Source organism: Pan troglodytes, chromosome 19 (genome assembly GCF_028858775.2).
Source record: "Pan troglodytes isolate AG18354 chromosome 19, NHGRI_mPanTro3-v2.0_pri, whole genome shotgun sequence".
Lineage (NCBI taxonomy): Eukaryota > Metazoa > Chordata > Mammalia > Primates > Hominidae > Pan > Pan troglodytes.
The window spans coordinates 89,540,090-89,557,768 of NC_072417.2; the positions used below are offsets into that span (position 1 = coordinate 89,540,090).

The 17,679-nt window shown below is 52.0% G+C and overlaps 1 protein-coding gene across 8 annotated transcripts; it reads left to right on the top strand.

The window, feature by feature from the left end:
• Positions 1-23: 23 nt before the first annotated feature.
• PRCD (photoreceptor disc component) lies at positions 24-15,722 on the top strand. 8 transcript variants are annotated; one of them, XM_016932961.4, is made up of 6 exons: positions 24-2,266; positions 2,556-2,624; positions 4,603-4,683; positions 5,082-5,174; positions 5,858-7,694; positions 15,250-15,722. In XM_016932961.4, exons 1-3 carry the CDS (start codon positions 2,193-2,195, stop codon positions 4,622-4,624), a joined length of 165 nt encoding a protein of 54 aa, XP_016788450.1. In that variant the 5' UTR covers positions 24-2,192; the 3' UTR covers positions 4,625-4,683; positions 5,082-5,174; positions 5,858-7,694; positions 15,250-15,722. The 8 variants fall into 8 exon arrangements, with proteins under 8 accessions (XP_016788450.1, XP_063655430.1, XP_063655433.1 ...); XM_063799360.1 differs by having other exon boundaries at positions 24-558; XM_063799363.1 differs by lacking the exon at positions 4,603-4,683.
• Positions 15,723-17,679: the final 1,957 nt, after the last annotated feature.

A 17,679-nucleotide genomic window follows, 5' to 3' on the forward strand; every position in this document is an offset into this window, starting at 1 on the left:
GTGTGGCCGGGGCGCTGGGGGTCCCGGGAGGAATGGGCGGTCACGCGGCGCTGGGCGGCGCGGGCCGCACAGGAGTGCGCCGGGGCGGGCGCGGGCCGGGAGCGCTTGGTTCCGGGTCCCAATGCTTGCGGCGTCGCGAGTGTGCGCGTGCGGACCCTTCCCGCGGCGGGGAACTGACTCAAAGTCCAACACTCCCGAGCTTTCGAGGCGAGGCCGACCGCCAGCCCGCCCGTGGGGGCGAACAGGAGCCCCTCCGGCGGCCGCCGTGGACCTAGCTGGGCTCCCCTCGCCCGGGCCTCTCACCGCGCCCCCGAGCCAGCCGCTGGGGGCCCCGGCGCCATTCCCACGGCTCTGGACGCCCAGGCTCTGGGGGGTTAGCACGGGGGTCGTCCCCCTGCCCGCCCACCGCCCCGGCTGTCGGAACTTGAGCGCACCTCCGACCTCGGGCGCCAGAGGCCTGCGCCCCCTTTCCTTCCGCCCAGCACCTCCATGCCCTCGGTGCACGAACGCGGCGGCGGCGGCCAGAAGTCCCCCGTGGCTTATGAATGACACGGACAGGCAAGAACCAGGCGCTGCCCTGAATTCTGGCCCAGCTGGTGGCGGAGGAAGTCCAGAGAGGCACCGGATAGGGCAGACAGGACCTGGCAGACAAAAAGTCTTGAGGAAGGCGCAGGCTGCTGGGGACATCTCAGCCGCCACCAAGGGCCCGATTCCGGGCCTGGGGGAGGCAAATCCTTCCTCCTGGTGGGCCCTATCCAGGGCGGTGTGAGATTGGGCCAGAGGTGGGGGGAGAATCCCATGGTGCCTGCCCTGCAGCGGCTGCTCAGTCCTGGGGACAGCCTGAGGCCAGACAGGGCCTGGCAGTGTCGGGAAGAGATGTCACTCAGGCTCCCGGCGACCCCTGTCCTCGCTCAAGACTTGATGTCCCATTGCCCAAGCATTGCTAAGGGTTGGCTCTGCGCTTTCGCTATGGTTCATGTATTTATTCTTAAAATCCGACTTTAAGGTCCGGGGGAGGCGAGGAGAACTCACCCTGGCCAGCCTCAGCTGCAGCCTGGGCCCCTCCTGGGAGCTCAGGGTTCAGGTGCCTGGGGGACCCTGAGGCAGTGCCTCTGACACTGTCTCCCCCTTGTTGAGGGAATGAAAATCTAATGCCTCCTGGGGGTCTTGGAGGGGCTGGAGGGGAGTGGGTGGGTTCAGGTTCTCACACCACTCCCAGACCCATGTCTCAGCGTGGCCATGGCTGGCTCCATGCTCCACACACACACTGAACAGTTTCTCAAAGTTGGTGTGACCAAGTGGCTGCCCAACAGGTCCCCTTGGGATGTGGAAAGAAAATAGGAGAAATCGTGTAACTATTTCTTTTCATCTCATCCTTTGCAAATGTAATGTAGTCGTATGGTGTAGGAATGAATCTGTACAGTAGTCTAGCATATAATTTGTAAGTGGCTGCACGTGTCTATTTTGTGAGTGCACACTTGAATTCTGCCTTTTACTGAAGAGGGCGTGTAATCAGAAAAGTTTGGAGAGGATTGTCCAGAGGGTAAAACTGCCAGCCCTTCACTGTTGAGTCTCCCGTCTCTCTGGCTTCATTATCCAATATTCCTCCCCTTTCTTCCTCCTCTCCTGATGCTTCCACGGTGACATCATTGCTTCACCTCCATTCACCTTGCAGTTACTGGCAGATGCTCCATGCTTTCATGTCAGTAGCTTCGGCAGCGTCTTCTGTCTGAGGGCTCATCCTGCCTTGTGCACTGCAAATTCAGATGCCCTTGCTCCTCTTTAAACGTTGCCCTGATGCCTGCAACTCTGAAAGTGCCCTGTAGGCGCCTTGAATAACTCCTGGGTCACTCTACTGCAGTCATTGTACTTGACAGCACATTTGTTTAGAGTGGCAGCTCCTTGCAAGCAAGGCCCAGTCTCATCAGATCGAGACTCCGAATACGTGCTCAATGCCACAGTGCATGCCTTGACCCTACCGCTGGAGGGGAGAACCTGGGTCCAGTGAGCTTAATCAGTCCTCACAAGGTCGGGGCCGCTGACCCACTAATCAGCTTGAGCCTCCTAATCCATCCCCAGCAGGAACCGCAGGACAGACGGCAGTGGCTCCTGAGAGCTGGCTGGGGCCATTTTGGCCCCTCGCCTGTGGCCTTCTGCAGACTTGGTCTGGGAGGGGATGGGGCAGCTGCGCCATGTGCACCACCCTTTTCCTGCTCAGCACCCTGGCCATGCTCTGGCGCCGCCGATTTGCCAACCGAGTCCAACCGTGAGAAACTGACCGGGCTATGGCTGGCGGTTGGTGGGGGGGGGGAACCATGGGGCTGGGCTGCCACCAAGCTGAAGGTGGGCAGGGGCTGCGTGAACCTTCAGTGGGGCTGGGAGGGCATTTTGAGGAACCCTTGAGAGAGCACAGTCTCAGAGCAGGGGGACTTAGAGCTTCAAAGGCTCTAGTTGCAGCCTCTACTCCCACAGCCCAATGCGGCCTGGAACTGTGGAGGGACAGTGAGGGGCTGGGCACAGCCATAGCTCTTTCTGCCTACTCTTGCCTCCCACAGAGAGCCCAGCGACGTGGATGGGGCAGCTAGGGGCAGCAGCGTGGATGCGGACCCTCAGTCCTCAGGCAGGTAAGGCAGGAGTCTGGGCTGGGGGAGGGAGGGTGCTGCCAAGGAAGCTGTGGCTGTGCATGCCTGGGGGTGCACGTGTGTGCCTGTGTGCGCGCCTGTGCGTGCACCGTATCCTGGCCCTTGCCCTAAGCACCCTGCTCCCTGTCTGCCTGCTGGGCAGGCTGGATGTCTGTTATCTGCGGTTGGGAATGGGAACCCTCAGCTCGCTCCTCTGGACCAAAGCCGCTGTGCCTCTCATCTCCAGCACCGGGCGGTCCCCCGGGGCACCTTCTGTTGGAAGGCACAGGGGAGTGGAAGGAGGGATGAGGCAGGAGTAGCTCTGTGTGGCTTTGCTCGCCTTTCCTTGCCCTTCCCCCTCCTCCTCCTCTGCCCCCGCCCTGCCTCAGCTCGGCTGCCTGAGCCTCCAGCAGGATTCGCTGTCCAGTCCCCAATAGAAGGCGCGGGAGGAGCATGACATCATCAGCATAGAGTGCCATTGGCTGGGCAGACCCTGCGGGCAGGACGCTGTCTCCAGTGGCCAGAAAGTTAACTCTTCCCTAGGCTGGAGCCATGTGGTCTTTAGGGGGTGAAGTTGGGGGAACTTCCAGACTTTTCCTTCCCTGGGTGACCAGTGTCGTTCGATGATAGGGGCGCCTATCCCAACCAAACACTGGAAAAAATCAGCAAATCTTTATGAAGTTCCCATGCATGAGGGGTTCCTTCTGTGCCTATGGACTCACCTAGCATGGGAGACCTGTCTGAAGAGTGACTTTCTTGCTCCCAGTGAAACAAAGAGTAAAAAAGATCCGATGACATCTTTGGGTCAGGGCGCACTGGCAGGAGGGTGTCTCCACACAGGGAAGACTCAGGTGGCAGGTACTGTGACCATCCATGTCTCTTTCTGAGTGGGGACCTGCCAGCAATGTGTCCCTTAGATATGCGGAAACTGGCAACCGAGAGAACTTCCGTCTTTCTGTCTCCTGTCGTCTGAGTCCTGGGATTCTGAGTCCTGAGATTCTGATGATCAGAAGGCCCAATGGGAAGCCCTGGGCCTGTACAGGAAGCGGAGGCATTTCTGCGACACCTCAACTCGATAGGCCAGCTGGCATCATAATAGTGCCTAATTGATATCACTAGTTAAATCAGCTACAATGACCACCCCTGGGCCTCCCCCGATAGGAGGCCCTCAAATGCTGGGTGGTCCACGCTATTGAGCCCGAGTCTGGAGTTGGGCAGGGAGAATTTAAATTCTGGCTTCCCTCTTACTAATGGAAAGACTATGGGGGAAATTTATGCAATCAGTTTATTTATATGTAAACTAGGATTAATAACAGTGGTTGTGAGGTTTTGGTGAGGGTGCAGAGTGATTGCTCCATAAATGCTAGCAGCTGTCTTGTTTCATGCTCGGGACCTGTGCTTTAGTTTTCTCCAGAGGTTTCCTATCTATTAAGTCACTCGGGAGGCTCAGTAACCCCAGAGGATTGGCAGGACATGTGTTTTTAATCTTTGGTTAATGGTTGTGGAAACTGAGGGACAGGGAGATTTAGGTGGCTTGCTCCGGATCATCTATCTCATTTGTGGCTAATGCGGGATGCTCAGGCCCGATTCCAGGCAGGGTCTCTTCTACATGAAATGGGCCTGGACCTCCTGGCAGGAGAGAAAAGGCCAAATCTGAGGACCATCTGGCCAGGCCTGGCCTGGCGTGACTTAGCCAGAAGGAAGCAGTTGCCTATTAACTCCTTGGGACCCAGTTAACTGGAAAAATTGGTCTGACATCGAGGAACCACCTGCCGATGGTGGCTGCCGTGGAAGGCTGGCAGTGGGGGTGACATTTCTACTCTCCAGTCACACTGTCCTAAACGCCAACTGATTCCTTAGGTGGTCCTGCCCCTCAATATTGGGGTGAATTGATAGGGATGGGAGGAGGAGGAAGAGGAGAGTCAGAAACATGGGAAGGTTGTGCCCTTCAATCCTGACCCCAGTGCTTTCCTCTGTTTAGGGAGAAAGAACCTCTGAAGTAAGCCCTCACCTCTGCAGGTGGGGCTCAGGCCCAGAGACTGGGATCAGCTGGCTCAGGCAGGTAGGGCAGGGCTGGGAGCCGGGGAGGGCAGAGGGCAAGGCTTGGGACAGGCAGGAAGCAATAGGCAAGTCCCGGCCATGTGGGAGGATAGCAGGCAGTGTTCAGCTCTTGTGGTCACTGATGGAGGTTCAAAGTAGGCGGATGGACTCATGCCTTTGGCTGCTACCTTGAGCCTGTTGTGGTCCGGGCCATGGGGCAAGGATGAGTTTGAAGAGAACCAGGTGTGGTTTGATCACATTTTCTAGGCTTGGGGATGGCAAGGTGGTCGTGCTGGGGCATGAGGGCAGTGTCGGAGGACGCCCAAGGGAGAGGTGGTGCTCGGGAACATCCACTCTGAAATGCGAGTCCCATCCCCAGGTGTGGGAGAAGTGCTGATCTGTTCTGGTTTTCTGTTTCAGCTCAGGTCCTGGTTCGTCCCCTAGCCCAGGAGGACGCTGTGGGAGCTGGAGCAGCGGCAAGAGGGAGAACGGGGGGAAGCAGCACTAGAGAAGGTAGACGCCTCCCTCTCAGCCCGGGACCTGCCAGTCTCCCCTTCCCCCAGGCCCTGGGTGTGGGCTCCTGAGCAGGACCTGGCTGGGCCTGGCAGAAAGAGCAGACGTGCTTGCTGCTCTCGGACGGGCTTCCTTCCCTCTGAGTTCCTGAGGCTCCTCTGAGGGACTGCTGAGCCTGAGAAAGCCTAGGATGAGGGACTTGCTGGGTCCACCAGGCTAATTCTGGGGCAGCCAGCAGCCCAGGCAAGAGGCAGGAATAAGTAAGGAGTGAGGAGACCCCAGAAGCAAGGGACGGCTGATAGCTCACATTTACTAAGCAAGGGCTTCCATTCATTCTGTAATTTAATCTTCAGTCACCCACAGAGCCTGGTAATGTTATTATCCACAATTTCTAAATGGGGAAACACAGAGACAGGTTAAATAATTTGCCCAACATCACCTAGCTAGGAAGTGGAGGCTCCCAGGCTCACACTGGAGCTGCAGAGCCCACGCTCCTACCCACCATGGCAGGCGGCCTCCCCCTGGAACCTAACACAGTTTGCAGGGGTTGGGGGTGGTTTGCTGGCCTGGCCAACTGCCTGTCAGCCCAGGAGCTATTCTTTTAAGCCGCCACTTGTGGTCCGAGGTGCTGGTGTCGGTTTGCCACAGTGGCACTCGCTTTTGTGTCATTTGCCTTTCCCCAGTTCCCACAGCTCATCCTGTCACTGGCTGCTCTGCTGAAATTATCAATAAGAAATGCCAGTTGGATCTGTGACATGTCTGCCTGCAGCTGGATGGGAGCAACGGACAGCTTGTCCTCCGAATGTGTTTTCTGTATGTGTGCAAGTGCGGGTGTTCCAAATGGGCAGTAGCGTGTGGGAAGGAAAAAGCCTGACACTTGTTTTTATCAATTTGCTGATGCTCAGTCCCAGCGGCTGCCTCCTTTGCCCCCAGCTGCTCTGCCATCTCTCTCTTTTCAATCCTGCATGATCCTGAGCAGAGATAAAAGCAGATTTCCGCTTCTGCTCCCAGATCCAGGAGCAGACCCTGCAGGCAGCTGCTCCCGATGTCTCACAGCTATTAGTCTTCAAAAGCCCCCCGTGCCTCTGTGCACACGCGTCTCTCCTCCCCAGCCAGCCCCCCTCCCAGCCCAGCGGCGATGTCTCTGCCTGGCTGGCCCCGTGCCCTTGACTTCCAGGCAGTAGGAGATGGAGTTCTCTAGACAGCAGCAGTTCAGCCGCCACTCCGCCTCTGAAGGGAAGGAAGGGAAAGGGTGAGGGATGCCGCAGAGGAGAGGGAACCGCTGGGGAAGCGCTCAGGGTTGGGGAGGAGGTGCATCCCACTGGGGAGGGCCTGCTGGTACCTCGGGGAGCCTGGCTGGGGTGTGTGCGAAGGCAGTTCTGTGGGAGCCTCTCAAAGTAGGGCAGGCAGGAGGCAGGGGGAAAGTCACACTAGGGAAGGAGCCTGCAGAGGCAAAGCCAGAGCGCCAGCCTGACCCAGGTCGTGAGCCCGTGATCGCCTGTCTCAGCTCCTGTCAGCCTGTCTCTCTCTTTGGAGGCATCGGCCTTCCTGGTGACAGGCCTGTCAGGCTGAGGGCCAGAGGGCACTGTTCCCGGGACCCAGTCCGTGCTCCCCGATCCTATCTGCATTTATTCTCTAATCTATTTGCCATGTTCCTGTCACCTCATCCTTGCTGCCATTTCCAAGTTGCTCATCTTCCACTGGTCTGAGGAATTGTCAGGCCAAGGTCATGGAGCTGGCTCACGGCCCAGACGCACTTCCCCAGGGCAGCGCCCCTCCACGCCACTGTTCCGAGAACCTGCGCAGGAGGTGGTGGCTGCTCCAGGGATCCATCCAGAGGAAGGGCGGGAAAAAGAGAGGAAGGGGCTGCTGGCGGCCAGCGGGGCTGTGGCTGCCTGGGCTTGGAGGTTGCCTGGGCAGCTGGGGTGCCATGTGGGCTGGGTGGGGGGGCTGTCTCCCCCAGGGAGCAGGCTGGCTTTGGTGGGAGCAGATTGTGTTTACACCTTCCCCGCACACCCAGCCCACGCTCGCCTCTTATTCCTGGGGCCTCTCCCACCCCTGGGCTCTCTGCGCAATCTGCACATTTGCAGCTCCTGCTGCAGAAAGTTACCTCTCTCAGCCTAGAGCTCCCCACAGAAGGCTCCTGGGACCCGGGTGCCCCTTCCTTGGCCCACTGGCTCCCATCACAGGGCTTAGTGTGAAGCTCAGGGCAAGGGTGGACCTTTACATGGGGGAATTAAATCCTGACTATGACACTGTCCCCACTGAGGCTGAGTCCTTTTTCCTCCCTTTCCTTGCAAAGAGCCGCTGCTTGGGAATGGGAGCAGGAGTGCTCAGGGGCTTGGGAGAGGGCAGATAAAGGGCAGCTAGAGAGGGAGAGCTGAGCCAAAGGGTGGGGTCCCTTCTGGTCCAGGGTGCTGGCTACTGTGAAATAACAAGAGTCCAAGAGCAAGGTGTCCAGAGTCAGAGCTCCTGGGTTTGAACCTTGTTCCACCAGCACATCCTACCTCTGTGGCCTGGGTAAGTTTCTGAACACCTCTGTGCCTCAGTTTCTTTAGCTGTAGGATGGAGATCCTACTGGTATATGTCTCTTAGAGTTGTAAGGGTTGATTAGATAACGTGTGGAAGATGCTTAGCATGTTGGGTAAGTGTCCCATATATGTGAGCTGGCACAATCCGGTTTGAACTGTAAATTACTGAACAGTGGTAGATTCAGGACGGCTAGAGTTCCTCACATCCTCGCTCTCTGGTCCTTCCTGCCATCTCTCCACATACACAGAGCTGGGCGACTGGTAGTTCTGCAACAGATCAGAGGATGGCAGAGGGTGGCATTGCTGGGGTGGGGAAGCCCCCTGTAAGCCTGTACTGGAGAAGACCACCACTGCCTCTCTGTGCCCAGAACCATGTCCCAACCTCCAGTGGTGACCTCGACTTGGACAGCGCCACTCCCAGCTGGCTCTGCTTCCGGAATGAACCTCAGCTCCTTGATAAGACGGGAGGCGCTGCCCTGCTGTGGTACCTTCCTCCGTGTGAATGCTAATCTCTCTGCTGGGGGAGCCTGAGTGACGGGGAAAGGCTGCTTGGAGCTGCAGGGCGGCTGAGGGCAGCAACCAGGAGCAGGGAGGTGCTGCTCCTGCGACTGAGGCTCAGAGCGGCTGCCAGTCTCTCCTGGAGACTGGAGCATGACCAGGGAACTAATGAGGTGGTGGGGTGTGGTGGGAGCCAGGGAAGTAGCCACTGCAGCTGTGGCTGTCCACTGTCACCCTGGGGTGTAGATGTCACCTTGGGGAGTACCCACCCATTCCAAGTGTGCGGTTGTGTGTGTGTGGTTGTGTGTGTGTGTGTGTGTGTGCGCGCAGTCCTGGGCAAGGGCAAACAGTACAGGTGGTGGGCCAAGACTAGATGGGTAGGGCACGGTGCCCACTCTGAGACAGGCACAATGGCGAGAGAGCAAACCCTGCTGGTTCCTCAGGCTCCCGTAGCCTCTCGGTGGGGGGCCTCACTGTTAGGAAGAAGCCCAAGACCTAGAGCTAGAGGAAGATAATGCTTCTTTGTGAACCTCAGAAGAACAGTTTGGTTCGCACGGAAGCTTATGTTAACATAATGATGATACTAATCGTATGATTAATAACCACTAACATGCATTGGGCGCTTACTATGTGCTAGGCACTGTGCCAGCTGCTGTATTTTACGCACTGTTTCATTTATGCGGCAGGAACTGTTATCATTTATCCAATAAGGAAAGTGAGGTTCACAGAACTTGCTCAAGGTCACTCATAGCTGGCAGTGAAGCCAGGACCTGAGCCTGGGAAATCTGACGCCAAAGCTTGGGATAGAGGGGGCCCAAGTCTCGAGTTGGGGGCCGTGAGGAAATTTTGATTGTGACCTGTCTACAAGGCACAAGGAATGGAGCTGTGGTCCCGCCCAGCCTGCCTTTGCAAGTGGGCTGGCGTTGGCCAGGGTCATTGCCACCGTTTTGTCTTCAGGAACTCACATTCAAGGGCAGACCAGACTCTAGGCCCTGAGAGGCTGGTTCTTGCCTGCCAGGTGAGGGGGAGAGGAGAGCTGCCCCTTTAGGACCCCTCAGTCTTCCTCAGGAAGGATGTGGTGGCCTCTGGCAGGGATGACCGACAGCGAGGTCATCACCCACAGTCACTGCAACTGCCACTCTGTTGCCTCCTTCAGCCAGGGGCAGGGCCCTGGGGAGAGGACAGGATGGCAGCCAGCAGCCCAGCTGGAGATGCGGAGCCTGGTGAGGAAGGTTGTTTTGATTTGTTTTTGCAGGGGGAGGGTGCAGGGCATGGAGACCAAGGAGGTGGCTTTCAGGGGGATCCGCTGACAGCGGGAAGCCAGTCCTTGTGCCTAAGGAGCACAGACCCTCTCTGTGTGACACATGTGCCCCCTAGTGGGGATGATGACTGTAATGGGGGACTGAGAAAATTTTTAAAAATTTACTAACAGACTCAGCCTGTGCACCTGGGGAGGAGAGGCCAATCCTGTCCCTATGTGAACACACACACATTCACACATACACACATATTCACACACAGAGACACCCACATTCACACACACAGACACACACACACAGACACATACATTCACACACACGCATACACAAACACACAGACATATACCTATACAAACATATAATACACACACAGACATACACACACACATTCACAGAGACACACATTCACACACACACAACACACATTCACACACACACACAGACATACACATATACATATTCACACATACACATACACACAGACACACATAACACATTCACACACACATACACATATACAAACATTCACACACATATACACACAGACATACACATAGACACACATAACACACACACATTCACATATACACAGACATACACATAAACATACACATACATACACATTCACACACACATTCACACATACACATGCATAGAGACATACACATATACGAACATTCACACACATACACATACACACAGACATACACGTACACACACAAAACAGACACACAGAAACACACACACATAATCACAGATACACATGCATACACAGACACACACACATTCACACATACACACACACATATACACCGGCACATACACATTTACACACATACAGACATATACACTTATAGACACACATAGCATACACATACACACAGTCACACACACAGATACACATAAACATACATACACACAGAGAGACATACACAAATACACACAGTACCATATGCAGAGGCAGAAGCCATTTGAACTAAGCATTAAAATAAATTAATGTGTTCATTTGGTCATTTATTTAACAAGCGTGTCCTGGGAACCTGCAATGTACAAACCCTGTATCAGGTGTCAGGAGTGACACTCGAGGAGAGACAGACCCTGCCCTGCTGGTTGGTCCTATAGGAAGGCCCCAGCCTAGGTGGCCTAGTTCTGCCAGCCCAACCCTGCCTGTCCCTGTGACCTTTTGTTCTCTGGACCTCGGTTTCCTCATTTGATAAACATTTGTCAAGCCCAGGTGGGCTGGAGTGAGGACGCAGAGGACTAATGATCTCCTCAGGAAAAGAACAGTTTAGTAAAATGAAGGGGATGGACCAGAAGCTCTCTGGGGGCCCCACCGACTTTCCCAATCGAAAGCGACTGTAATGAACTGTGTCTGGAGTGCTGTGTGCCAGGCACTGTGGATCCAGAAACGGATTAAGACCTTCTGCCACAAACAACCAGAAAACTGGGCAAGATATAAGCAGCAGACACTTGACAACAGGCAGCACACAGGACAGTGACCCCATGACTGCCTCAGCTTCTGCCTGGAGACAGTTCCCTGACTGTGCCTTGGGGAGGGGAAACCCAAGCGGACCACAGTGGCTTTGCTAAGGTGAGGAGGAGACAGAATCAGAGGGCAAGACAGTGTGAGAGTCATCAGGATATACACACAGATCAATGGAATCCAAAACCAGATGCAGCAAAGGCAATCCAATGGAGAAAGAAAGGTCCTTTCAACAGGATACAAAAAGCACTAACCAGAAAAGAAAAATCAATACACTGGACTTTATCAAAATTAAACCTCTGCTCTTGGAAAGACTAGGGGTAAATATTTGCCAAACAAAAATCTGAGAAAGGACTTGTATCCGGAATACATAAAGAACTTTTACAATTCGATAATAAGATGGCCCAATAAAAAAGTGGGGAAAGATTTTAATAGACACTACAACAAAAAATATACATACAGCTAAAATACATAGAAAGTTGTTCAACATGCGGCTGGGCGCGGTGGCTCACGCCTGTAATACCAGCACTTTGGGAAAGAAGAAAGATACTCCACATGCAAATCAAAAGCCCAATGACATACCACTACATGCCTACCAGAGTGGTTACAGCTGAAGGCCGACCATAGTAAGTACTGTCCAAGATGTCACCCTGTCATACACGGCGGGGGACTGGTGAAGTGTTACAACCACTTGGGAAACCAGCATGGTGGTTCCTTATAAAGTTATCCCAGAGGAATGAAAACTTACATCCACAAAAAAGACTGCAAAGATGTTCATGGCAGCTTTATTACTAACAGCTCCAAACTGGAAACAACCCAAATATTCCTCGACGTGGGAACAGATAAACACACTGAGATATATGAAGATAGAATAATACTCAGCAATGAAAAGGAAATGAACTGCTGATGCCGACGACATGGGTAAATTGAGAGAAGCCAGACACAAAAGAGCCCCTACTGTGTGATGATGACATGTACACGGAATTCTAGAACAGGCAGAACCGACTGATAGTGACAGAAGGCATCAGTGGTTGAATGGGGCCGGGGTTAGATATCGTGGGGGTTGACTGCAAGGGTAAGAAGGTTTTTGTTTTTTTGGTTTTTTGTTTGTTTTTTTTTCTTTTTTTTGAGATGGAGTCTCACTTTGTCACCCAGGCTGGAGTGCAGTGGCATGATCTTGGCTCACTGCAACCTCCACCTCCTGAGTTCAAGCAATTCTCCTGCCTCAGCCTCCTAAGTAGTAGGGACTACCAGCTTACACTACCACGCCCAGCTGATGTTTGTATTTTTAGTAGAGACGGGGTTTCATCATATTGGCCAGGCTGGTCTTGAACTCCTGACCTCAAGTGATCCACCCGCCTCGGCCTCCCAAAGTGGTGGGATTACAGGTGTGAGCCACCGTGCCCGGCCTAGAAGGTTCTTTTTTTTTTTTGAGATGGAGTTTTGCTCTCATCACCTAGGCTGGAGTGCAATGGTGCGATCTCGGCTCATTGCAACCTCGCCTCCCAGGTTCAAGTGATTCTCTTGCCTCAGCCTCCTGAGTAGCTGGGATTACAGATGCCCACCACCATGCCCAGCTAATTTTTTGTATTTTTAGTAGAGACGGGGTTTCGCCACGTTGGCCAGACTGGTCTCAAACTCCTGACCTCAGGTGATCCACCGGCCTCAGCCTCCCAAAGTGCTGGGATTACAGGCATGAGCCACCGCACCCGCCTAAGAAGGTGCTTTTGAGGTGACAACAGTGTTCTAAATCTTAACTGGGATTGTGGTTACATGGGTCTATACACTTATTGGACTACTGAACCATACATTGTAAATGGTTACACTGTATTGTATGTAAGTTACACGAGAATAAAGATGATTTAGAGAGTTAGAAACAAAACAAGAATGAAGAATGATGCTTGTTTTGCTCACCATCTAGCAGAAAAGCCAGACATACAAACAAATAATCATCAAACAGTGGGATGAGTGTTCAAAGTATGTTGAAATAACACGAACTCCCATTTATCAAGTGCTTACCTTGCGCCAGGTGCTGTGCTAAGTGCCCCGAAGCACTGATTTAACGAAGTCCCGTGATGTTTGGATGATCCTCCTCCTCCTCCTCATTTTACAGATGAGAAAATAAGACTCAGAGAGAAGTGAGGTGACCTTTGCCAAGGTTACTCAGCTAGAATCAGCAGAGCTGGGACTTTCCTCCAAGTCCTCCTGGGTTGCAGACAATGTGCTAATCCACCTGCTACCAGGAAGGTGCCATGATGAAACAGCTCGGGAATTGTTGCAGCGTCTCAGTCAAAACTTCGCAGGAAGTATTTAAGTACAAGCTGGAATTTGCAGAGCAGAGAAGAGAATGCAGTGAAGGGACTTTCAAGGCAACAGGAACAAACACCACCACAAGCAAAGGTTATGCAACAGCTGTGAGAAGGCAAGGGTTTCTGGGCATGGAGAGACATGCCCAGGAAATAACAGAAGAGATCCATGGAGCATTATATCGTCTTCAAATTCATTTATTTTTATTTTTAAAAAATCAATTTTTGAGTAATACTGTAGAGGCAATGGCTCTGCCAAGCAGGGAAGTCAAATGCATCGCTCTTTTTCCTGGACACTGTTGGCAAGCACAGATAATCCACAACTCCAACGCCATCTATTCTCAATGCATAGGGTCTGTGTTATATTTCTCCTCCTCCAGAAAGTTAAAGCTCGGTGAAACTTAAAGCAGTGATCCCAGGTTTTTAAATTTTTATATTTTTACTTTTCTTCCATCTGCCTGGTCATCTGCATGATCCCAGCTTTCTGAACAGGATTTGTGACACTGTTTCACGGTCCTAAGAACTCTCAGGAAAAAATCCTCTATGTTTTCATGACAGGTTTTCTAGGTGGGTGAATTAAAGTCTCTGGAGTTAAGCAAAAACGGTCCACTGTCATAGCGTAATTTTTTTAGGAAACACGGCATGGTGGCTGAGACCATGGGTTTTTAGGCTGGATTGTCTGAGTTCAGATCGCAGTGCCTTCACTTACGAGTTCCTTTAACCTTTCTGCACTTTGACTTCCTCAGCTGTGAAATGGGAAGGTGGGGGGGGGGCGGGGGATAATGACAGGGCTGTCATGAGAATCAGATGAGACAGTGAATAAAAGGTGCTTCCAGAGTACCTGCCACAGAGTAAACACTTCATATACACATAGCTGTTATGATTTCCGGAAGGAGGCTTGCACACATGAGCTCATTTTCTGTATTCTGCCATGATCCATTCTTCTGGGAAGAATTATTTTTAAAAGGTATCATTTAGGATGATTTGACTGAAACAGAACACCCAACTTAAAATGACTTAATAAGATTTCTTTTTAAAATCTCACTTTTTATTTATTTATTTATTTTTTTTGAGATGGAGTCTCGCTCTGTCGCCCAGGCTGGAGTGCAGTGGTACGATCTCCACTCACTGCAAGCTCTGCCTCCCGGGTTCAAGCCATTCTCCTACCTCAGCCTCCTGAGTAGCTGGGACTACAGGCACCCGCCACCACGCCCGGCTAATTTTTTTTTTTGTATTTTTAGTAGAGATGGGGTTTCACTGTGTTAGCCAGGATGGTCTCAATCTCCTAACCTCGTGATCCACCCTCCTCGGCCTCCCAAAGTGCTGGGATTACAGGCGTGAGCCACCGCACCCAGCCTAAAATCTCACATTTTGTAATTCACTCAAACTGAGATGCCATTGCTTGTAAGACACATCCTGCATTTAAGAATATGAAAATGCGACCGGCTGTGATGGCTCATGCTTGTGATTCCAGCACTTTGGGAGGCTGAAGTGGGTGGGTTACCTGAGGTCAGGAGTTCGAGACCAGCCTGGCCAGAATGGTGAAACTCTGTCTCTACTAAAAATACAAAAATTAGCTGGGTGGGATGGTGCACACCTGTAATCCCAGCTACTTGGGAGGCTGAGGCAGGAGAATCACATGAATCCAGGAGGTGGAGGTTGCAGTGAGCCGAGATCATGCCACTGCATTCCAGCCTGGGCGACAAGAGCAAAGCTCTGTCTCAAAAAAAAAAATATATATATATATATATATAAATATATATATAAATATAAATATATAAATATATAAATATAAATATATATATAACATGTATATGTGTATATATATGTATACATGTATACATATATATATGTGTGTATATATATATGAAATGTATAAATGTGTCTCTGAATCAAAACGAGGTCTGAAGTTCGGGGGTGTCGGGACTGGCGGTTTCTGCGGGTCAGCAGCATCACTGAGGACTCATGTTCTTTCTTCTCTCTACTCTGCCATCGCAGTCCTTCAGCTCCTACTTAATGGAAGCCTCGCAGATGCAAGATGGCTCCAGCAGGCCCAGCATCACTTCTTCTCAGTGTCCCAAAGCCAGAAGAGAGGCTGTTGTTTTTAAAAGCAGGAAAACTTTCCTAAACTTGGCCAGAATTGCATCACAGACCCTTTCCTAAAACAATTTCCAGCAAAGGGAATAGACTTACCATGTCTGGTACAGATGAATCAAGATTTGCCCCTGGGGGCTAGGGAGGGGCTTGCCCCTGCTGAAGCAGACCCTTGCCCAGCAGCTGAACGGAGCCTAGGTTCACCAGATGGAGGAAGGGACTGGCCACTAACAGTGCCTGACATACAGATGTGCTTCCTGTGATATCGCTGCCGCCACTGTTCCAAATGTAAGCAGTTGGCTGTCTGGGATACTACCTACCTTCGTTTGTGTTCTTATTAATAAAATTAAAGATTGCTTTCTGGGTAGAGAAATTAACCTCAATATTCTAAAGACTGTTTTATTTTTATGTATTTATTTTTTTGAGACAAGGTCTTGCTCTGTCATCCAGGCTGGAGGGCAGTGATGAGGTCATGGCTCACTGCACAGCCTCAATCTCACGGGCCCCAGCAATCCTCCCACCTCAGCCTCCCATCCAGCTGGGACCACAGGCATGTGCCACCACACCTGGCTGTTTCTCATTTTTTATTGGTAGAGACGGGGGTCTCCCTATGTTGCTCAGGCTGGTCTTGAACTCCTGGGCTCAAGTGATCCTCCTGCCTTGGCCAACCAAAGTGTTGGGATTATAGGCATGAGCCACTGCGACCAGCCCAAAGACTGTTTTCTATTACTGTGGGTTTCAGATACCATGTCTTAAACGCTGTCAGTGACCACCCCAATACAGCAGGCCAGCTGACTGGATTTTCCCTTTGTACTCAGAGCCTGGGTCCCTGAAAAGCGCTGGGGACTTCTGCCTTCCTGTTTGTAAAGAGTCACTAGACTGTGACTCTTTCCATGTCAATAAATAGAGGTCTGCACTAGCCTGGTATAAAGGCTGTATAATAATTCCACGGTAGGTAAAACTCAAATGTCCTAGCTCTCACTAGCAATGAGTGCAAATGAGATCACAGTAACATCCACATTTCAGTCTCAACAGCTCTGAGCCCTTGCCGGCTCATTCAGGAATTCTGATGCATTCTCTGAAGTCCCCCTAGTTATTTTTGGGTTGGCTGCACAGTGTACTTTACATGTGCTCGGCACAAGGCCTCTCATTGTATTTCGCTCCAGCCTCTTGGCCACTGCCCAGCTGCCCTGGCATCCCCATCTGCCATGAACCTGCTGTTGGGGAAGCGATGTCCAGTCAGGTGTGAAAGCAACTTGGTGGCCTGCGGCAGAGTGAAGAGCTGTAAAGAATGGCCCTCACTATACACTGGGTGGCATCCAGGCCCAATACAGCCCTGCTAGAGCCCAGAGCCTCCATCTTCCACACATCAGCTCTGCAGCCTCCCATCCTCACTCTTCCTGCCACGAAGTGGCTCAAATGGCAGAGCAGGTGCCCATTGTTCCCCCTTTCAACCTCATTTCTGATTTTGTCCCCAACCACCCCTACAAACACATGAAAATCTTCTTCCTTCTCCCTTCCTCCCCCAAAACAAAAGTCCTTATACATAAGGTCACCTTATTCATTAGTGGTAAAAGCATGGATTCTACAGGCTGGGAGCAAACCCTGACCCTGCCAGTTACTGGTTATGTGAATTTGGGCAAGTTATTGAATTTCCCAGTGCTTCCGTTTCCTTATCCATAAAATGGGGACAGTGATAGTGTTACCGGAGAGGAGTCCTGATCCAGACCCCGAAAGAGGGTTCTTGGATCTTGAGCAAGAAAGAATTTGGGATGTCTATAGACTAAAGTGAAAGCAAGTTTATTAGAAAAGTAAAGGAATAAAAGAATGGCTACTTGGCCAGCCATGGTGGCTCAAGCCTATAATCCTAGCACTTTGGGAGGCTGAGGCAGGCAGATCACTTGAGGTCAGGAGTTCGAGACCAGCCTGGCCAACATGGTGAGACCCTGTTGCTACTAAAAATACAAAAATTAGCCGGGCGTGGTGGCGTGCGCCTGTAATCCAGCTACTCGGGAGGCTGAAGCAGGAGAATTGCTTGAACCCAGGAGGTGGAGGCTGCAGTGAGCCGAGACAGCAGCACCACTGCAGCCTGGGTGACAGAGCGAGACTCTGTCTCAAAAAAAAAAAAAAAAAAGGCTACTCCACAGAGCAGCCCTGAGGGCTGCTGGTTGCCCATTTTTATGGTTATTTCTTGATTATATCCTAAACAAGGGGTGGATTATTTACGCCTCTCATTTTTAGACCACATAGGGTAACTTCCTGATGTTGCCATGGCGTTTGTAAACTGTCAGGGCGCTGGTGGGAGTGTAGCAGTGAGGACGACCAGAGGTCACT

Bases quoted from the DNA above. Each gene is read 5' to 3' on its own strand.
- PRCD (XM_063799357.1), top strand. From the start codon at position 122: ATGCTTGCGGCGTCGCGAGTGTGCGCGTGCGGACCCTTCCCGCGGCGG. The intron at 559-2,555 runs GCAAGAACCAGG...TGCCTCCCACAG, and splicing joins CTTATGAATGACACGGACAG to AGAGCCCAGCGACGTGGATG. The intron at 2,625-5,081 runs GTAAGGCAGGAG...TTTCTGTTTCAG, and splicing joins GACCCTCAGTCCTCAGGCAG to CTCAGGTCCTGGTTCGTCCC.